At 32.1% G+C, this 23,222-nt stretch overlaps 1 protein-coding gene across 4 annotated transcripts; it reads left to right on the top strand.

Annotated features, from left to right (window-relative positions):
* Positions 1 to 396: 396 nt before the first annotated feature.
* LOC130640734 (kinectin-like) lies at positions 397 to 20,278 on the top strand. Of its 4 annotated transcripts, none has more exons than XM_057447259.1 (18): positions 397 to 503; positions 3,992 to 4,064; positions 4,518 to 4,671; positions 7,514 to 7,615; positions 7,854 to 7,979; positions 9,085 to 9,176; positions 9,608 to 9,716; positions 9,826 to 9,903; positions 10,373 to 10,422; positions 11,057 to 11,129; positions 12,109 to 12,297; positions 12,994 to 13,144; positions 13,594 to 13,882; positions 14,369 to 14,657; positions 15,039 to 15,445; positions 16,453 to 16,630; positions 16,758 to 17,138; positions 18,512 to 20,278. In XM_057447259.1, the coding sequence occupies exons 3-18, from the start codon at positions 4,525 to 4,527 to the stop codon at positions 19,115 to 19,117; spliced, it is 3,267 nt and encodes a 1,088-aa protein (XP_057303242.1). In that variant the 5' UTR covers positions 397 to 503; positions 3,992 to 4,064; positions 4,518 to 4,524; the 3' UTR covers positions 19,118 to 20,278. The 4 variants fall into 4 exon arrangements, with proteins under 4 accessions (XP_057303242.1, XP_057303243.1, XP_057303244.1 ...); XM_057447260.1 differs by having other exon boundaries at positions 3,981 to 4,064; XM_057447261.1 differs by lacking the exon at positions 3,992 to 4,064.
* Positions 20,279 to 23,222: the final 2,944 nt, after the last annotated feature.

Below are 23,222 nucleotides of genomic sequence, written 5' to 3'. Positions count from 1 at the left end.
CCATTTCCTTCGTGACAAAGCTTGGACATTCGCATTCCACAAAGTATCCGGTAGAAAAAAATTTTCGATTTGATTTATTTCTAGCTTTTATTTTTTCTTTATAATATCCAAGAATAATAAAAAAAACTTTGACAACTTACCATCTAGATTTTCATTATTCGTTTTATTTATTTCCATTATTGAACATGGATTACAGTTCGAAAGGTTTATTTTAGTTGAAAACTTCAACGGTATACAAAATCTCAAAACACGTGCGTGTGCCTCCAGGCTTTTCCGCAAACTCCTGCTAAATGCGCACCCAATGCATTTTAGGAATTATGCAACAATACGTCATATTTGAATGACGTAATTTTTAATAATAATTTAAATTTAAAACCACGGAATCGCATTTTGGATAAAGCATCTTCCAAAGAAAATGGCCAGCCTAGCTATGTACCAAAACCATCTTGATAGAATTAAGATCTATAGATACATTTATGATGTAGCTAGTTGAAATTATTTAGGTGCGTTGTGTTGTATATAAATATAGCTCTATATTTTTAAAGTTAGGATCAATAGTTATGTATGGAAAATGTTTCCATATCTGAACCTTACTCAAGACTGGCAGAATACAAACTGCCCTCCCCCACCTTCTGCTAAAATTTGCAGGCGAAAAATTGTGTTCCACAAAAGCCAGGCCAAGAGTGGGGTACAGGGAGACCCATATGTTTGCAACGCTGTCTTGATATAATAAGCACGCGCACACCTCCACACACACAAAACACCTGCATAATGACAAATTTTATAAGAATTTAACAGCACATCCAAAAGCATACCTAAAATACTTGAGGCGTGCTTTTTGCCACACATGTATCAAAATTTTCCCAAAAGACCTGAGATACTGCATAAAGGTTTGTTTGTGATAATGAGCACTAATATTGTTGTTACTTTGTGTCAGGATCTAAAAAAAACTTCCTTGAGTCCAGGACAAAATGCATTTGTTTTCAGTGTGTAAAAAGGCGCATGCACATTGTTAGGAAATTCACCTTTCTCTATTTTCACAAAGTATGACAATTAAGTTATCACCAAATTACCTCTGCTTTCCTATTTCCATAAATAAACCAACGTTTTCTTTTATTTGTTTTTTTGTTTATTTTTTTGTTTATTTTACAGATTAAATAATTAAAAGATAATGTAACTAATGGGAAAAAAACTTTAATATTTATGGTTCATTCAACATAAGGTTTATTAAATATCATTATTAGCGGCCATTCGACTTTCCGTAATTTAATTTAATTTAAATAGCTGTTTGGCCCAAAAGTATATAATAACAAAGTTCAATTAACGAGTCTGCTTACAACTTCTTTGTGTATGGGTTGAAATTCCCTGCCGTACATTGTTGGAACTTGCATTTGGTTTGTTCCTTACACCAAAACAGCAGCAGCTGTGCGGTGTACAGAGTGAAGGAATTGTTTTTGTAAACACATTTTTTTGATATCATGCGCAGAATTTTTCAGGCGTGCAATCTACCGCACACCTGTCTTAAATTATATGAAATGGCGTGAAATAGCGTGCTGTCAAAAGTTTTTTAATGACACATTAAAAAATTCTACCTTTTTGATAACATATACAAGAAATAGAGAATTAAGTTTTCAAGAGTAGTTATAAGATTAAATTTTACAAAAATAGGAACTTTTTCTTTCACAAATTTCATGAATGCTAAAAAGTGCATTTGTCTACAAATTATAAAAATAATAACAAGATCTTTAACCATATTACAATACATTGAGACTGTGTATCATGGTCTCAACATGATAGAAATTTTAGGGAGAAAAGTACTTAACTCCAGCTAGCCTTAAGAACCAATTTTTGTAAGAACCAGACGGTGCCTTATCTTTATTTTTAGATATTTCATACGGTATGTATTAAGTAAATCAAATTTCCAAAATTTTAAGATCCAAAAATTCATAATGGTGGATTTATGGCTATTTGAAGTTTTTAGCAGTTTTTGGACAAGTGGGAAATTCCAAATTTGAAGATAATATCTCATGTTGGAATTTGGATTATGTGGGTTTCTTTTTATTATCTTAAAGTACTTTCTTATAAGCTTCAAAATTAATAGAAAAAACCATGTGGCCTTAGTTGCGGTCTCCATAATGGTGGCCTAAAAATGGTACAAAACCTATTTTTCTAGGTTTTTGGGCCTCTATTTTACTCAGCCTGTGATTATTTTAAGAGTCATTTTTCTTAGCCAAAGATGTTGAGCTACCTTAGGGGTCTGATTTTAACAAAGTTCCAAGAATTTGCTTTACTCAATGGGTATGGTACCCATCTAAAAAAAAGAAAACAAAATCATTTACTATCATTATATTTCCTATCAAAATTGCCTGGTTCTTACAGAAATTGGCTCTTAACAGGAGTAATTGACCTAGCATGCAGAGTTTCACATGCTATAATGCTCTTGCCGTGTGTTATAAAGCACACATTATTATGATTTTTTTATGTGTAATCGCACAAATGTAATAAATTAATGTGTGTATGGCTAGTGGATATAATTTAACATTTGCTCAATGTTCATATCATTGTATGTGACTTGATCGCTACCCATTGACAGAAATCTCAATAAGACTATGTGATTGCATTCCTCCACACTGTCATTGAAGTAAACTTTTTCATGTGCGCAGGGAGATGACGTCAGCTATTTTAATCTGTTTCCAAGTGCACTGCAATAGCTTATTGACTTTTGCTAATACTATTGAACTTTGTAGTGATGTAATGTTTTATTGATTGATAAACAAATGAACCTTTTTTTATTAGAGTTTTTGCATTATTTAGGAAAAAAAACTTCTCCTTACAAAATCCAAATTTTGGCCTGGTTACAACCTGCTTGAAAATTTACACAGAATTAAAAGAGAACCTTTCTCTTTAATAACAGTTTGATAACAACAAAGATAGCGCGTAACATTAATAACTTATGACATAGTACTGCACTGCGCAAGCTCTAACTACCGATAGTATTTTGGTATTTTTTAAAACTTTTGAACATGTCTGGTAAATTATGCAGCTACGAGAAGGTGTGCATTACTTTTTTAAAAGTATTTGTTGCAGCAAAATACTCTTTAAGTATCTTTTTAAAAAAAAACCCTGCCTATTGTTAGAAAAATATGTATGAACAAAAAAAAACACACAAAATTAAATGTAAGTTCATTTTAGAACAAAATTAGATGAAAAATCATTAGGCAGTAAAAATTTAGAGAGGGATTGTAAGAACATTGTAATAAGAAAATTTAGGTATAGATAGGTTTCCAAAAAAAATGTTTTTAGAATCTTATAGCCTATAGTAAGACAAAATCTATGGCAACAAAAATTGATTATTTGTTAATCATACAGTACTTGAATCAGGACACCTAACATTGTGGAAAGGGTACCATGCACAACCAAAAAATTCACCAGGCTGTCACAATCACAAAAGTGGCATTATGATTTTACTTTGTGACCTTCACGATCTTAATTACATTTTGCATGTTTATTAAATTAAATAAAAACATAAGAAGTTATAGCAAAATACATCAAGAGACAAATAATGAATTATTCATTGTAAAAGAATGTGTGTCAACCGCATCGCGTTGTTAAAACTTTAAATGCTAACATTTAAAGAAAGTTTTTAAAAAAAAACACTTCTCCGACTCTAAAATTAATGTCATGAAAATACAAAATGAATTGTTTCTATTTTTATTATTTAAAAAACCTACAATTTAAAGTTCACAAGGTCCAAAAAAAGAATGGCTTTATTATGCTTCTGGTCTTCTATTAAAACTTGATACATAACTATTCTTGTATAATTAATTTGGGTGGATTACACATTAGTAACAAAAATTTAGTAGCAATTTCATGACACAAGAAAAGATTCTCAAAATCCCATAATTTAATGTAAAAATCATTCTGTATTGTGATGTGCACTTGTCAATTATGTAAATAATATTTTTCTTAATTAAAAAAAGATAATTTTTAGAACAAGAACGATTCAACATGAAAGAATAAAGTTTGCATACACCAAACAAATCCAAGTTAACGAAAACATCACTGTAAGTTGTTTGAGACCATCACTACAATGTTAGGTGTCCAAATTTATGTATTCAACAGACTTCTTTTTTATTTAACCCATATCTATGTGTTTTTTGTTTATTTGCAGTTTTATAATTAAATAAAGTTCTGTAATTTAAATATTGTGACAGTGTGTGAATTATTCTTAGTTGAGAGAAAGTTGCATTACATTTCATGTTATGCAAAAAAAATGGGTTGTGCGATGCTTACAGTAGTTTTGTTAATTTAGGCAACTTATAGATTGCTCTCTTCTCTTTTTCTATTCTCTTAGGTCTTTTAGATAAGCAGGAAACAGATTTGTAGAAAAACATCACAGTTGATGATTTGTGTATTGACTAGAAATTTCAAATAAACACTGGGCTTTTTGACGTTTATATACTCTTACCCTTTCTTATAAAAACGTTAGTAATAAAAAACAAATTTTTTGTTTGTAGAAACAACATGGCCGCTCGAGAAAACTACATTGTTGACAAGTTAGATGACCTTACTTCTTCACTACACCGTACAACAGATGTTTTATCATCAGCTGATAGGATGATTGATCATTACAGAGATTTGAATCGTGAACAGGAGCATGAAATAGCAAGAGTATATCTGTTTTTAGTGAATTTATATTTTGTTTACTAACGTTTTGTATCCTTCTATATAAATACTCAGATACTAAATCTCTCAAAAAGTGAAAAAAATAGTCCCCTTCTTTTTAGCATCTTCCCCCAAACAAACAAATGTCTATTATCAATTAAACACATTTACAGCAGTTAGTTTAAGTCTTAAGGAATGAAAGGTGAAGAAAACTATTTTTAATCAATGTATTATGTACATAGATTTTTTGTGTTTGGTGAAGTACTTCCTAATACATTTTTTATGATCTATATACAAATCACAGTGTCTGTTTTTGATTTTTGCAAGTGGATTATATTTTTTGCAATATTCTTTATTCTATATAATAAACAGAGAGTGCGTCTGTATGTGTCAGGCAAAGTGGATGTGTTCATTTTTCTTTGAAGTTGCTAAAAAATGCATGTTCCAAATGCTAATCAACTTATTAAGCGACGTTATTAATCGCGCATGGTAGGACAGATGTCAGGTGTGAGCATTGTCAGACCGTTACCCAGCTATCACACCACAAGGTAGATAACACTAGGTTGAGGATGGCTAGTATATTACAAGTCTTGCTAACCAGATTATAAAGGATGGTGCTATTCCGAGTGTAATAGTGAATTGTTTCAAGGGCAAAGGTGATGCATTAGAAAGGGGTAACTATAGAGGTTTGAAGTTGGTTGATCAAGTAATGAAAGTTATTGAAAGAGTGATTGGTAAGTTATTTAGAGAAAGGATTGATATAGATAAGATGCAATTTGGTTTTGTTTATTTAGGAAAGAGAAAGAATCTCTATTTTGCCTTTGTAGATTTAGAGAAAGCTTTTGATAGAGTGCCATGTAAAGTTATTTGGTGGGCTATGAGAAAATTAGGTGTGGATGAGTGGCTAGTTACGATGGTACAGTGTACAGTCTATGTACAGCAATGCTAGAAGTCGTGTCAGTATTAACGATTCACTTAGTGATGAATTTAGTGTAAATGTTGGTGTACATCAGGGTTCTGTACTTAGTCCTTTGTTGTTTGTTCTAGTCTTAGAAGCGCTGTTGATGGAGTTCAGAACAGGTTGTCCATGGGAGTTATTGTATGCAGATGATTTGGTTCTCATAGCAGAGTCGATGGAAGAATTAGTTGAAAAGTTTGAGAAGTGGAAGAAAGGACTAGAAGAGAAAGGGCTAAAGGTAAACACAGCAAAGTCTAAAGTCATGATTAGTAGTATTGCAGCCAAGTGTGACCTTGTAGTTGGAAAGTGGCCTTGTGGAGTTTGCAGGAAAGGGGTTGGTAGTAACTCAATTTTTTGTCAGACTTGCAAGCATTGGGTACACAAGAAGTGCGGTAATATTAGTGGAAAGTTAAGAGCTGACATTCAGTTTGTATGCAAGCGTTGCAAAGGTGAGATTATAGAGAATGAAGTATTTCCAGCTTTAATGATGTACAAGAGTGGCTTGTTAGAGATAGTTGAGAACTTCTGTTACTTAAGTGATATGTTGGGCAGTGAAAGGGGGTGTTGGAGAAATGTTACTTGCAGGATAGGTTCTGCTTGGAAAACGTTCAGAGAGTTATTTCCTTTGTTGACTAGCAGAGTCCTGTCAATTGAGGTAAAAGGTAGGTTGTATGAGGCCTGTGTAAGAAGTGTTATGTGAACAAGTTAAGTGAAACATGGGCAGTGACGCAGGAAGACCTTGACAGTTTAGAAAGGAATGATTGAGAATGGTTAGGTGGATGTGTAATGCCAGTCTGAGAGACAGAAAGAGTTTAGATGAGCTAAGAAGCAGGCTAAGTATCTGTAGAATTAAAGATGTTATCCAGATAAGAACATTGAATTGGCTGGTGCACTTGGAAAGAATGGAGGAGGATAATTGGGTAAGAAAAGGTAGAGACTTGATAGTTCCTGGGGCAAAGCCCAGAGGCAGACCGAGAAAGACTTGGCAGGAGGTTATAAGGACAGACTTGATACAGAGGAAGTTGAGTTTAGATCTAACACAGTCTAGATCAGATTGGAAGAGGTTCATTAATATACCCCGTCCAACCCATGCTAGCATGGAAAACGGAGGTTAAGCCAAGAATGATGAATGATGTTGATTAACGTTAATTTAACGTCAATATCTTATATTAAATTAATGAGGCCATTACAGTGCATTTAAAGCTTCGAGGCCAAATATCTTAAAATACAAGGTGGTGCTGTCAGTCATTTTCTACCATGTGCGTAATTAGGAAAATACCTGGGACCAATTTGGGTAAGTTTCCCAAACCTGGGACCCCAAATCCTATTCAGAATAAACAGGCTGATGACGTCATCACAAAAACTTTAAGCCTCAATATCTCTGCAACTGTTTGTCAATGATACATAATTCTATGGATTTTCTTGATTAGCGTTTTAAGATCTATACGATAAAGGCAACATGTATGCATATATTTCCAAAAAAAATTTTTGTGTCTTTGCTAATATGTCAGCAAAATTTTGAAACTCTTATATCTCATTAACTGTTTATCAAAACCAGGCTTTATCGACTAGTGAGTAATATTATTAAACTTTGTGAAGCTATTGCAGTGAATTTAAGTTGGATGCTAAATAACTTAGAAACAGGTAGAAATAACTAGTGTCATCTAAAGTGTCCAGTACATCTACAGTGTCATCCTCTTAGAACAGAGGGGTGATGATGTCATCAAAATTTGAAAGAAAATCTTTTTTCATTTTTTTCTGCTAAGTGGATTTTTATACAGGCTTATTGACTATCTAATAAATGCACTGTGAAATGAATGTCTAGTTAGAAAGTGTGATAACAGCCATGGCATTTATTTGAATATTATGCTGTCAATTTTTATGATTTAGCTGCATATTGATCTCCATAAGTTATCCAGCGACAAAAGGTTCAATGAATCAAAGCTTAGAAGTTCGAGGTCACTTCGTAAAGACAAAAAAGAAACATTTCATGTAAGATTTTTGTCAGGTTTATTTTTTCAGTTGCTCTACAGTATCTATAGCAAGATGCTTCTATAGTTTTGAAACAATGCCATAAATGCTAAAATAATTTACACATCCAGTGCAAACTCCTTTTACTAGTATATACAAATTAATTGTTAACAGCAATTCAAACTGCAAAGGCTAATTTTTTGGAATCCTTTTTTGTTTGATATTGTGCATCACACCTATATAAATTTTGTATAACCAGGACACATCAAGTGAATTATCAAGTGATGATCAACAAAAAAGAATGGCATCTAAAACCCATAAAAAATATTCATCCAGTCCATCAAGAGTTCATTTTGAGAGGGATTCGTTATCTTCAGACAACGAGGTAGGTTTATTTATATATATACATTAAATTTTTATGTTTAAATGTATATAACTTATATTGTAAGGAGGGTGAGGTTTATAAGTTTTGCTTTTATAGTTCAGTTTCTGGAGAAAGAACTATTTTGACACAAAGTTAAATGTTTGGAACAACAGGTTGTTTTGCAAATATCACACAGCTATAAGTAAGGGTCTCACAATTATATATATTTTTAGCGAACAAAAGAAAGCATTACTGAGAAAGCATTCAAGGAGATAGACAGAGAGAATGAATTTTTGTATATAATTTTTAGATCTTTTTTCATGGAAGTTAATTATCATTCCATAGATAATTATTTGACCTTCAGAATATATTTTTAAGGGTAATATCATAAGCAGAAGATTTAAACTGAATATTCTTCATATGAATAAAGTTTTTTAGATAAAAAAAAATGTAATTTTTTACGTACTAAAACAATTTAAGATGAATGATCTGTCTTCAAACTGTTTGGGGCTAAGCCAAAATCAGCCTGGCATGACTTTAACAAATCTGGTTGTAGTTAAATGTCAAAAAGTTATGGTATTATATAAACTTTTTATGCTGCAGTGAAATCAAAATTACACTTTTGTTAGAATTTCTTAACTGTGAAAGTGTTTATTACAAAATACCGTGATGTTAAAATATTTGTAAGAAGCCTTTTTGAGTTTTTTTTTTAATATTTTCATAGCAAATTACAATGTTTGAAAAGTTAAATTGTCATCTTTTTTCATATATATTTACCATTGTCACTCATGATCACGTCTTTGCTTTATGCCCATGTTTTAAGTATTTGTCATTTACAATTTGCTGTGCCTCTCAAATTGTAAGATTACTAGAAAAACAATGATAAAAATACCCTAAATTTTTTTTCTCTCTCTTTTAGAGTTGGTAAAAGCTTTTTAAAAACAAACAAATGAATAACTAATACAATTAATTTATTCCTTGAATTCTTTTGTTTTTCTTTTTACTTTCTATTATCAAGATCAAGGTAATAGTTAGGGATAAAAAGTTCATTATTTGGAATATCAAGGATAGATTGCATTGTGCTAATGATAGGCAATGGTATAATGAAATCTTCGATTTGTTTTAGAAAGGAAATTTGAAGCATTCAATAGTAAACATAAAGAGAAGACAAGATATGATTGAAAGAGAGATACAAAAAGATAGACAACTACGTAATGAGTAAGCTTCACAATTTCTTTATTTTGCATGTCAACATTTTGTAGTAGAATAATTATTAAATTTTCTTTTATGTATCACAAAATTGTCGCTAAATATGTAAGTTTTACCAGCACTAAAAGCCGGATTATATGAAGTCGTAAAATAAAATTAACGTTGCAACAAAAATAAATATATTTTTACGTCATGCCGTGATAAAAAAGTAACCTGTTTGTTAAGAACATCTCTCAGTGATTTTATATAAAAGCCTTCCAAAATTTTTCTTTTTAGCCAGTTTTTTGAAGTGCAACTTAAAATTTCCTAGGATAAAGAGTACCCAGCATTAGTGATACGCTGCTGTTATTGTACATGATTTGTGTAATTTCGTCACATGTTAGTATGTTGAAATATTTTACGTAATGCATATTTTATCTGGCATCATGCTTTAATTTTAGTGAGCTTGATAGATTGGATTTAACACTCCGTAAACAATTTGATGCTTCCTATCAAGAGGAGCAAGTAAAAACGCAAATGAATAATCAATTGAGGAAGATTCAAGAACAGGTTGGTGCACCAGACACAAAATTTAATCAGTAGACACTTTAGCACAGTAATAATAATCACTTTCAGCAACGTTTTTAAGCAATGTTAAGTGTGATTGTTTTTGTTATAGATTGAAGACGATCATAACGATTGGAGAGAACAGAAAAAAGAAATTAAAAGCATTGCAGATGAAATGAAATCTCTAAAGGTTGAGTATCTAATTTTAGTAAAGCTGATTCTACCCACTTTATATAGATTAAGTATATAAAACATTGAAATAATGTTTGTAAATTTTGAATATTAAAATAATAAAAAGGGGAAAAGTGAATGTGAAAGAAAAAAAAAAAAGATTTGATGTTGCCCTTTGTCCACATATACTTTAACCTTTAAGGGAAGTTTGCAATCCTTTTTGTTGCACATTTTAACTATTTCTGGCTTGTTTGCAATTTTTTAGGGAATTTAAGATAAACTGAAAGACTAAGGTTATAAAGCCTTAAAATATATATTTAGGGTTTCTATTCACATTTTAAAAATCTCTAATTCAATAAAAAATGTGTTTATGCACAATTTTTTTGTTCCAGATTTTGTACAATTTTGAGATACTGTTTAATTCCAAAATCATTACTTCTACAAACTATTGATTCAAAATTATATATGTGTTGATGTATGTCTATTAGGATGCTGTGTTGGATGCAACGACTCCAAAATCAAAAAATGTCAAGTCAAGGTATTATGTTATTTGAGAACTAATTACCAGTGCACAAGATAGTATACCATCAGTGCTTTCATGCCTGTTTAAACTACTCAAATCTGCTACAGAAGGACCTTGTTCCAATGTCTTCTTCACAGCACTATATTTTTCTTCCCCCAACCCCCTCCCCTAATTTTTTAGTGTCATTTTTGATTAAGTCAATTAGTTGGTCTGAATTTTTCTTAAATTTAACGCGAAAGGTAATTTTAAAAAATAAAGATGTTTTTAACGCCAAATTGATATAAATAAGTGGATTGCAGACAAGCAAATTTTTATCGCACAAATAATTTTTCTTTACAAGTTATAGAGGGCCAATGCATCCCTAGTTTGGAGGAGTAGAAATAGGGTTAACACTAAATTGAACATTTTAATTTTGACTTCATTCAGCATTCTTCAAAGCGTTGAGCATGACAGCCACTTGTGTTTGAATGTCTTGAATCCAAACACATAACACGTTGATGTACAACTTAAAATTTTAACCTAAGGGAATTAGTGGAAATTTTATTTTCACTCACACTATTGAAATCAGAAAATAGGCTTCGCTTTGTTCTGCAATACCATATATGGAAACAGTTATTTTAATGAAACGGAAACATGTTTATAATTTCAGAATACATTCGCCAGAAAGGATGGAAGAGGAATTAAATTTATACAAAAGGAAATGTTTAAAGGATGCAGAAATAGTAAGACATGTTTTCATTTCATTTTACATCAGTCATATGTATTTTTTCATTGTTTGGTAAAAAGGGATTGTTTATGTATGCTAACTGTATTGACCAAGAGTTGCTTCACAAACCTCAGGTGATATTTTTTCCCATGGATTTGTTTGCACAAGTGCAATATAATTCAATGATTTTGATGTGAATTTTAATTTTCCCAGACAGTCAGAGACTTAAAGAATGACGTACAATCTGAGGAAATTAAAATTTATGAATAGTAAAGAGAGAAATAAATTTTAATAAAACCTAATGTTCTGTATTTTTATATAACAAAAGAAGAGAAAAAAAACTACTTAAAAAATATATACTGACTGAGAGGATACGATACGTATTTTGGCTTTCAACTGTAACTATTTTTAGTTTTAATTTATGCAAGATAAATTTCAAATTTTTAGCTGATTACGCTTGGATATATAGCTTAACTGAGGTTCTAGCTTTTTGTTTTTATTTTAATGCACAATATAATTTCGGCAAATCGAATTCGATTAATCAAATTGTGTATCGTTGCGTTTAAGTAAAGCACTATGTACTTCCTTCAACCCCAAGTTCATGTATGAAAAGTTGTGGCATAATTTAAAACATATTTTCTAAAAGATATCCAGACATTGATTTTGTCTATCCTATACAAAATTTTTTTGATTGAGTAGTTTCAATTTTTTAAACATGTAAATTCAGGTAAAAACAGGTAAATTCTAAAAATTTTATTGTTCTGTTTGCCTTCCACAATTGTTCTAAGATTAGGCATATACGTCCATAGATTGGGCAGTCCAGTCTTAAGATTAGCCACCCATTTGTCACTGTCGGAAGATTGGCCTGGCCAGTCTTAAGACAGGGCGCGTTCCAAGATTGGGCAGAACATATAAACCACCTTCGCTTTATGTAGTATATGGCCATTTGCAACTTTATTATACAGCTGAAAAACAATTTTATCATTGTTGCATAGATAAAATTTCTGAATGAAGAAGTCCAAAAGAAGGAGAGAGAATCGACTGCATTCCAATCAACAATTGGTGAATTTCAATCACTTGGCAAAATGAAGTCAGACCAATTAAAATTACTTGAAGATCAACTACAATGCGAGAAGAGTGAAAAACAAAAACTTTTTCAGGACCTTGAAGACTTGCAAGTGAAGGTATCATTTATGAGAAAAGTTAAATTTGCAATTTATGACTTCTGCTCTATGTACAATGTACAAGGTATAAGGAAAGTTAAGGAAGAGTAGGAGCCTTTCTAATACGCATAGACTGGTATGCTTATGGTAGAGTGTTTACTTTTGATGCAAAAGGATTTAGGTACAAACCTTAACTGAGTCATTGCAGAGACTAAAAGTGTGCATCCATCCTTTTTGCTTAGAGTTCAACACAAGGATAGGATTGATATCTGAGGTTGTTTAGTTTAGCAATTGCTGTGATTGAAGGCCTTTGTAGCTCAAATGGGAGATTTAGGACTTCTTTCGCAGGACCCTTATTGCTAATAGTACCAATATGAACTGAAGAGGCTATCTTGGGTATAATAATCAACATTGGGCAGTTGTACACTAAGCCAAAAATGTTGAAGAAAATTCCTAATTTAAAAATATGTGCTTGCATGAGGTTTTATTTAACATGGATGTATTCAACATGGTCAATGTTTTCAGGATTGCATTGTCAGGCAAGATAATACATAGTAACTGTTTAAACATGAAATGGTATGCCACGAATTTGATTTGATATGTATATCTGGACTTGCTCATGTAGGTCATGATGTTACCTAGGGAATCACACTTCTATTATAAACCAAGTGGTTTTCGACATCAAGTTAATTCTAATTTTTACTGAATTGTGTTTAGCTTATTAAGACGGAAAAGAAGAATGAAAGTTTTCTGCTGCAACTTTCTACTATGAAAGCTGACGAAAGATCTGACCAACTTGCATATGAGAGAATATCCCAGCAAGTACCTGAGTTAAAACGTTTGTTGGAGAAAAGCGAAAGACAACGAGGTATACTTTTTCTCCACATTTGATAATTTTTTATGTTTCTTTTGAGATTTCTAATTTCTTAAAAGGAATAGACGTCTGCATTAATCAATATTCTAGCAAACAAACTCCAGATCTGTTGATTCATCCCATTCGTCCCACGTCCCATGGTTTTTAATTTCTAAAACCTTACTGAAAATTAGCTCTAGATTTACAAAAGAAGAAGGACATTTCTCCATGTAAACAAATGCAAGCCACATGAAAATAGTATATATATCCATATTTTTCAGACTTAAAAACTTGTGCCAATACACGCAGTGGCCGATTCTGAAATTATTTAATGGCACCTACTGCTATGGGCACTAAGCATTTTTTTGTTTGTTGTAGAAAAAGAAACATGCAACTAGAAACAAAACTCAAACATGTTGCTTTGAATTTTTTTCCATATTTTTAAATAATTTGCATATTTTTAGATAAATATTCTGAGCATATGCTTAAAATCGATTCAGAATTAAGCCTTAAAGAAAACATAATTGAAAAGTTATCGAGTGAAGTGAAAGAGAGCAAAATGAAGATGCATGTCCTGGAGATGGAATTAGAAAAGCACGTGAAACAAATAGAAGAAGAAAAAACGAAATTTGCTGACATCAAGCAAGAGCTAGACGTTGTTAAAACTGCACTGTCTAATGCAGAAAAAACAATACAAAGTTCAGAGCAAAGTCGAAAAGAATTAAAAGAAAAAGCATTAAACTCGATAAGAGAGTAAGTAATGTGATTTTAGCGTGTTAATATTTTCCTCGATTTTGTCGCACCCTTAATAAACCTGCCTTGGTATTTCAAATTTAAATATCTCATGCATGTTAAATAGCAATGTTCCACAGAACATAAAATGACATTTTCTTAGCATCCTTAATGATGTCATGTTAATATCCGTAAGGTCTATTATAGCAATACTCTCTCCTTAATGTATCTTAATTGCACAAGGGGCTGCATGGTTATAAAACAGATTATTCACACACATAAAATGAAACTAATGCATCTTCAACGAAAAAACATTAAAATAGTGTGTCAATAAATTCACACAGTGTGTAAATTATGGCGTGTAAAAAAGTAATTTTCAAAATTTGCTCAAGAAAGTTAGTAATTTTTACTAAAGAAATAAGCAATTTTAATTTTTTTTTTATATTTTATTAATGAAATTTAAGAAGAAAAAATTTGCTTAAGAAAGTGTCAGCTGTTGTGTTTTAGATATCGTTCCAAATGTCGACAGTATGAGAAACAATTGCAAAATGCTGCGGAATTTGAAAAAACAAAAGAACTGGAGTTATCCAAAGAAATGGCAAATGCCAAAGAATTGGAAATCAGTAATTTAAAACTACAAAAAAAGTACCAAGAAAGTGTTTTTGAATTTGAAAAGTTACAAAATGACGTGTTGGAGTACGAAAATAGATTATCAGAGCTGGGTTATGAGAAGACACAACTTCAAGAAGCACTCTCTGATGTGAATGGCGAAGCGAGGCAGGTTATGATATTGCAGGTAAAATATTACTCAATTTTCTACTACTTTCGGTTTTTCATAGATAAGAAAGAGAAATATAATGTGTAATTTAAACCTTGGTGAAATGTGCAGTTTTAACCTTTGTGAAATGTGTAGTTTTAACCTTGCTGAAGTGTGCCGTTTTAACCTTTGTGAAATGTGCAGTTTTAACCTTGGTGAAATGTGTAGTTTTAACCTTAACCTTAATTTGGCGTGTAGTCATGGTTCCCCTCCCCTCTTTCAAATGAACGTCTTATTAAATGAATGCCTTATCAAACAAACGCCCTGGGCGTTTAATCGAAGCTTTTCAGTTCGTTTAATGTTTGTGTGTTTGAATTGCGCTCGCAACATACAGACGATCGATTTTTTTCCTTCTTTTAGAAGGAAATCCAAGAACTGAAAAACGAGAAGATGGCGATAAATTCACAATTGCTCGATGAAAAGAGCAAAAGGAGAGAATTTGAATCCTTACTGCGCGACAATTATGAAAAAGATCTCACTTCAAAGGAGGAGAGTTCGGCACTCCATAAGCAGATATTGGAAGAGCGTAACAATAGAATGCAAGAAATAGCAAAAATGAGAGAGGAAAGTGAGAAAGATTTCGAAAGAAAACTGGACAAGTTGCGTGATAAAATTAAGAAAACAGAAAATGAAAAATTGGACCTGGAAACCAAACTGCACGTCTGTAGAGAAGCAAAAGAAGAAGTAGATAGAAAATTAGAAGTACAAGTAAAAGAAAAATCTCTCCTATTGGACACAGAAAAAGAATTCAAAGAAAAGATTCACAGGTTAATTAGAATTTTTTGTCGAAAAAGTTTTGTGTTTAATAAATTATTAACGAAATGTGAGGTTAAGGCTGGAAACTGGAAAGCAGGGGAAAGTTTCCGGTAATAGGAAGAAAAAAGATTTGAAACTTTGGTTCCTAAATTAGTGCAATTGTGATCATGGAATTGTCTTTCATACCTTTATGTTGTGATACAACAAAACATAATGGTATCGGACGTCTTTGGACTATACTCGGTGTTTTTAGCAGGGTCGAGAGAAAAAAAAGTTTTAGTCAGGGAAATTTGCTTAGCCCCCGGGTCTAATTTTTTTAATCGACATAATATTTTAAATTTTGTCAAATGAATTAAAATTTTGATCCAAGGGGTAAGCAAATTTTCCTGAATAAAATGTCAGCAAAACAGCTTAAACAATCTGTAATTCTGCTTGAGTGGTTTTTCCACAGGCCATATCTGCTTTGGCCGAATTTGAAATACATGTCGATTAAAAAAATTAGATCCAGGGGGTAAGCAAATTTTTCTAAATAAAACTTAGTCTATATTATTTATTTTTTTATTTTTCCCTCACATATTCACTGCTTTGACAGAATTTTTACGTTTTCACATACAATTATTATTTAGGCATTTTATTAAAAAAACATGTAAATATAGGGATGCTAAGTTCGAAAGAAAACGTCAAAAAATTATATGAATTAAAATTTTGAGCTGTTAAAACGTAACGATTCGATAATAAAAGTAGTCGTTTTTTATTAATTGTTTTTGCGCTTGGATTCATTTTTTTATTTTTAGATTGCCAGATAATAAGTAAATGTCCAGTGTATTGTAGGCCTTAATATAAATTTTAATTGGTTGTTTCTTATATCTTGGTTAACTGAAAGTTATATGCTTTTTTTTTTAAAAAAAAAAAATGGAAAACATATTCCGCAAAGGCCGCCTTGGCATTAATGCCTCTATAACGTTTTTGCAATAAAGTCCTGATTTATAACTGGCTATCATGTTTTTTCAATTTTCAGGCTTGCTGAAGAAAACAAAAAATTAAGAAAACACGTCCAGCTATCAAAATTGGATTACAAAGAGAAATTACAAGTACTGGAGTCTCAACTAAAATTCGAAAAAGACCAAAATACTGTGCTTCAAGAACGTCTTGAAGTGAACCAATCCGAATTGAAGCAGTTGAAAGACGTTGCAAAGGTATTTTATTTATTTTTGGTAGTGTGGTTTTTATCTAAAGTTTGTTAAAGCGTTGTTGTTAGCGCGAATATATCTTTACCTAATATGCGACGAAAGAAAGGGGCTGTATGTTGTCCGTTTGTTTTAGATTCTAATATATATCTCGAATCGAGATGCAGAAAATATTTTGAATTTATTATCTCACGAAGAAGAAACGGTACTGCCGGTAAAAGACATCCCTGAAACTATTCCGCCGGAACATCGAAAATTCTTACTCGAATTGCGAGAAAAACTCGATACTAGTTACTCGATTGCGAAAACTCTCAAACGGAGATTCCAGCAGCAGAAACTACTGATAAAGAGAGCTCAAGAAAGAATAAAAGCACAGCTGAAGGAGATCAATGATGTGAATCAAACTCATCGAAAACAGTGTGAAAAGCAAGACGAACAGATAAACGAACTTCAAAAATCTCAACTTGCGAGTAAAGAAAGTTTGATGGAGAAAGATAGGAAGATACTGTTGCTTAAGGTTTGTCGTAACTTTGCTGTTGTTTGCTTGCTTCTTTTAGGTTAATGTTTTGTTGTTTATAAATAACGGATAGCTATTTTTAAAACAACAACACTTCGCCCCTTCTAGTGGCGCGTGGCCTTGTGGTAATGGAGTTGGCTTTGAAATCACAAGGTCCTAGGTTCGGTTCACAGCGCAGGCATGTTTAGCAAGTGTCTTTACCACAGCTAGGGGTCAACCCATGCCAGGTGAGGGAATTTGGGTAGGTAATGCCGGTGTATACTTAATGTATACATTTTAAACACAGGATTCACATTGATAACAGTGTTTCCAACACTGAAGTGGTTATATCCTGTCTAAATATTCGGGATTACAATTATTACAAATATATGTAGATTATTAAGGCATTCGGCATGCAAATCCCAAAAAGCGTTAAGACATTCTTAACTTCTTTTGGGGTTTGTATGCAGTTGGCAAAACTAGGACTTTTTTTTATGTTAGGAGAACGTACCACTGACATCGGATTCTTAATTTGTTCAATTTGCAATTAACCCTTGGACTCATAAAATAGGCCAATTAGTGTCGCGCCAAGGTCAAAATAACGAACATCCATCTATTAGCAATAATTCGTGGTCATTCAACTTTGAAATGTAGAAATGAAGGAAGTTTAATTCCCTAATCCGACAGTGCTCAACTTCGAACTTTAAGCTTGATTGGTAATAACTATAATTTTTATGTGAAATAATAATTAAGAAATAGTTGTTGTTAGCAAAAAAGACATTCTGGTCAATAATAACATGATGGGGACATCTTTCTACAAGGGATAGATCTTTATAGAATATTTATTTTAAGTTGTGGAACGTAAACAGCCTAATCTGGAGTAATATTGTGACTGAAACGGTTATGAACTATTGTGACTGAAAGGATCATGAATTATTCTTTCAACACGTCTGAAATTTTAAATATAAGTGTGTTATTTATAAGTGTTATGTACAAAGCTAGTCATTACACTCTCACGATCATGCTAAGATGTTCTCTCTGAAAAATGTTGGGGATTGTCAGGAATTTTGAAGTTAATGTGAAAATGTCATGAATATATATTTTTTAAATAGTCAATCTCAACTATTTTAAAGTCTTCTCTTAAAGAAGTAGCATTAATTTATTTCTTGAATCAAAATGATATCTTTAAGAGACAGTGTTCCAATAAAATGACTGTAGGGGCGCGAAATAGCTAAAAAAAATAAGAAAAAATTTCAAGAATTTTAGTCAAAAAATGTCAGGAAAATAGGGAGTTGATATTAGGTGTACACCCTGCATACGCACTTCAGTTGTAGGACGATTTCTTATACCACCGAAGCATCCTTGTGTTTGAGAATGTTTTGGAATGTTTTTAGAGTCGTGTTGATGAACTAACAAAACATTTGGGAGAATGCACACGAGCTTTACATCAAACTACCGAAGCTGAGCAAGAACGCAAAAATGTCCTTCGAGAAATTGAACAGTTGAAAAGTGAGCACGTGGTCAACAAAAAACTCGATGAAAATTATTACAAAGGCTCAGAGAAAATCGAAGTTTTAACAGAGCAATTAAACGAGGCGAAAAACTCGTTAAGCCAAATGCGACAAGACAGTTTAGATAGTAACAATTTTACTAACCGTGTAATTGAAACATTTGGGTCAGTGAGTCCAGCAAGAAAACGCAAACTGTATTCGTTTAACTCGCCTCGATTTAAAAGTACAGTAAGGAATTTGTTTGATAGTTCTTCACTTCAGTCATATTTTGAAGACTCAAAAGGGGGCTCTCCACCCCGTAGCACTAGCAAACGAACAATTGATCCAATGTCTATGACTGATGAAGAGTTTAACGATATATTTATACAAAATAAATCACCAAGAAGGAGTCCGAGAAAATCAAAGTCCTCTCAGAAGGAGAATGTGAGGCGGTCAACAGAAAGTAACAAAGATAAAGATGGTAAAAAAGTTTCCTATGAAGATGACTAAATTATTTATTTATTTTATTTACAAGTAGTTATAAGAATTCTAGTAGCAAACGCATCTACATTTTTAAGAACTCTTACATTTCTCAGTGAGGTATGGTGTTTAACAGTTCTACCAATTTGTGATGTATTACCTTGACGAAATTTTTTCCAGTCAAAGAAATTTGTATTTTGCGGAAGTTATTTTCGCAAACCAAACAGATTTTGTTTTCCCGATGGCTTCATTTGCGGAAAGTATCTTTGCGATGTGATGAAAACTGCAAATGATTTTTAAAACTCATCTCTAACAAAAATTGCGCCTATAAAGTAGTGTACGGTTTATCAGCAATTTGCATAGTTAGCTACTTTTTCAAGTCTTATATCCCCAAGAACTAAAAACATATTCAAAAACATTAAAAAACCTAGACAGCATTTCAAGCACTTTCATTTATAATCAACTTGTTATGAACTTTGAGGTAAGCTTCCACCCAATGGTGGAACAAATTTTTAAAAAACGGACTAGTTCCCCTTTTTTTTGATAAAAACCAAGTTTATGCGAAATCAAACTTCAAAATCGTAAAATTTAAGAACATGTTAAGAAAACTATAAGGCTTTGTGAAGCTTGACTACATATTTTTTACATAAAAATATAAACAAAAGATAAACCGCCTAAATAAACGAAAGATGACAAATAACTGCAAGCAAACTAAAGAACATATATATGGTGAAAGTAGCTGAATTTGAAAATATATACCCTACATCAAAATCATTTTATTTGCAGCAATTGAAAAATAATTAGCTGATTTTAAAAGGTAGAAAGTTAAGAACAATTTAGGAACATTTTGAGGCTTCAAATTGGAAAAGTTAAGAACATATGAAGGCTTTTTTCAAAATGATCGTTCTTAGAGAAAAAAACCTGTAAAAAAACCTGTGACGGACAGAACCACATACTGCTTGCTGTTGGATGATAATGATTGATTAATTAATTGATTGATTTTATACTTTCTTTTTTTTTCAAAGAAATAAGTTAGGCATTTATTTGTTTAAATTCTACTGGAGCTACGTTTTTAATATTTTTAAGGAATTTTAAAATGTATATATTATCCTTAGCCTTACAAGAGTGTATATGTTTCATAAAATGTAGTAATATATATTTTAATGTCTAAAATGACATATCATGTGGAAATACTTTTGTTTTTGACCTATAGATGATAAAATAACTTGATATTGTGCTAACTTATTCCAAATGTCCCACACTTGGTGTCAATTTTTTTTAAAACTAACCATTACCTAGCACGAATTCGACATTTTTGGTTCAACCGCTCTTTTTGCTAACATACCTCGTTAGTACAGAATGTTTTATTAGACTTAGGATCACATTCACTCGGATTTTTTTTTTAATTTAAACCGCTTCTTAACGTAAAAATCTTCATGGCGGTAGTTCTACCTCTGCTCATTATACCGAATTAAAGATATTGTGATTCGCAACAAAAATATTCGGTCTTTAATATACTGATATATAACAGAAATAATTAATTCTACAACTTGTATACACGGACCATGCAAGACCTTCAATTGCGATGTTGGCGCTCTGGTTTCACTAACATCTGGTCCTTTTTTTTATCATAATCTGAACAATGTTAAATTTAGTCCGCAAGTTGGACGTGTAGTCATCTTTTGACCTAGATTTATAAATTTCATATTTGATCCATCGTAAAATATTATCCTAGTTCGCACGTTATAAATCTGCTTTTTATAACACGGTAATCTGTAAATTAGTCATTCTGGTTCTTGTCTGGTCCTTATTTTGCCATATGCTAAAAAAACTCTTAGTTTTTCATACATCACTTTTCCATCATGGTCTTCAAATTGTGCCACTAGACCCTGGAAACGAGGTTGATCAAAGCCAATAAGATACATGATAACCATAAATAATTACTTTAAAAATTGATTAGTTTTTGGTGCAAAGATTTTGTGGTTTTTTGACTAAATTCTGATTCAACGTATGACAGGTAAAGACGTATTTTTAAATCAGATATTTTATTCATTCTTTTTATATTAAGAATAGCCCAAAATAAAAAACTTTGGAGCCAGAATGTGCATTTTAAATTATTTTTTTTGATTCCTGACTTGATAGGATTGGAGAGAAAAAAACTTTATTTATCAAATTATATTTATATTTATTGTTACATTTCTACAATCCTATGTATAAGCCGGCTCAAACTATATTAAGATTATAATAGAAAGATTTTCAGGCAAGAATTTGCCGTTGTCTAAAGGTGCTTGAAAATTCACCTTCTTCATTACAAGTAAAAAATACTAGAACTAATAATTAAAATTATATCACTTGTCCTTACATATCAGCTTGTACAAATGGCTATTGACGAAAAATTTGTCTAACATGCTATCCTGTTGAAATAGAACAAACTTATCGGCGGGGAAGTTAAAAAACGTTTTACCTAAATTTTAGTGTCCTTACTCAGTAAAGCACAGCTTTGCGACGCCAAACTGTTCTTACATATATAGTGAGTAATCAAGAAGTGCAAGCTTAAAATTTTTTTTTTTCAATAGGCAGGAGTTTTTGAGAGAGAAAAAATTAAATCTGAACTTTAATCAATTACGGTGATGTGGCATTCTCAACCCCAGAGCTCTCTTAAAGAACTCTGGGGACACAAATGGTGATGTAACTAAGCATAACTTTTCTTTTCCAGGCTTTTTTTCAATTCCAATACTTCACATGGCGTATTGGGTAGGGACAGTTCAGCATAATTTTATTGGTTTATTGGTGCGCAGCATTTAAATCCAGCGACAGGACATTTCCCTTCAACATGCTGATGCCCAGGTAAACAGTCACTCGCCTCAGCAAAACAATATGACAAATGACCATGACAAGCCGTGCGACAGCATCTTTTATTTCCTTCTATGCAATGCCCGGAAGGAGCTTCCTCGTGACCAGGGTTACACGGTTTTTTGAACGGTCCACAATACGATAAAGCGTTGGTCAGATCACATTCAACCTTAGTACATCCTAAGATGAAGAATATCACCATGGGATTTAACTGACACATCTCTATAATAATAGCCGTCGTCTGTCTCTGTGCGAGTTAGAAAATGATGTTACGGAAACACGAATATCAAATGCGATATATTTTTATCTACTTTGCTGCGACGGGTAAATTTAAAGGACGGGTGAAACCGTGGATTTTTCCACGGGCTAACGACTATTTGTATTATATCATATCTATCTGCTTGTCACGCAAAATGGTACTGCAAGTAGCGAGACGCACGCAATGTAGTGTAAAAAGAACGGGCAAACCCGTGGATTTTTTGGATTGGACTAGTATGTATACAGACTTTTTATATCTATTTGTATTGCATTTTTTTTCCTCTATGCCAAAATGGCAAGAATCCCTGGGAACGAGGTTGAGACTGAAGATAAAAAACTAGCAAATTGTTTCAAATATTAACTTTGTAATGATAACTTCTTTATGTCTCAGGGAAGTCAACTATCTTACAGTTTCCATCAAAAATTAAACAACAACAACAAAAAACTCGAAAACTGTGAAAAATGCGCCATTTTGAATAATTTTATTTTCAGGGCTTCTTTACGCTTTCAAATAAATGGTTGGCAGACATCTGCAACAAGGACCTTTTTCGTTTTATTTTAATGTTGATAAAAAAATTTTTTCCTTTACTTTCAAAAGTATAACTTTTATGCAATACAGAAAAGCGAGAGATTACTAGACTGTTAGAGATTACTTCTGGAGAAAGAAACGAGCAATTTATAAAAATGGTTATACGTTATCGATAATCATATCAAAACCATAAAGCTATCCAGGGATTTTAAATGAGTTGCTAAAACCCGCGTTTACTGAAGAATATTAAAGGTTATAGTATAATCTTACTGCAACCTCGATCCCAGGGTTTTTTTCCTTTTTCTAATACAGAAGACGCCGTCCCGTTATAAAATAGAGACAATGGGCCGGGGGTCGAGGTTGGTCTTGTTGTAGTCTTTTTATAAACCAAACTTACTTAAACTGCGATGTAATTGCTTTTCTGTATCGATACTAGCACCGTCTAGAAAGAAGATAAAACTTAAAGCAAAATAATATTTATATTGGAATATAATT

This window comes from Hydractinia symbiolongicarpus, chromosome 4, assembly GCF_029227915.1.
Source record: "Hydractinia symbiolongicarpus strain clone_291-10 chromosome 4, HSymV2.1, whole genome shotgun sequence".
Classification (NCBI taxonomy): Eukaryota; Metazoa; Cnidaria; class Hydrozoa; order Anthoathecata; family Hydractiniidae; genus Hydractinia; species Hydractinia symbiolongicarpus.
This window is presented reverse-complemented; position numbering and strand designations above follow the sequence as displayed.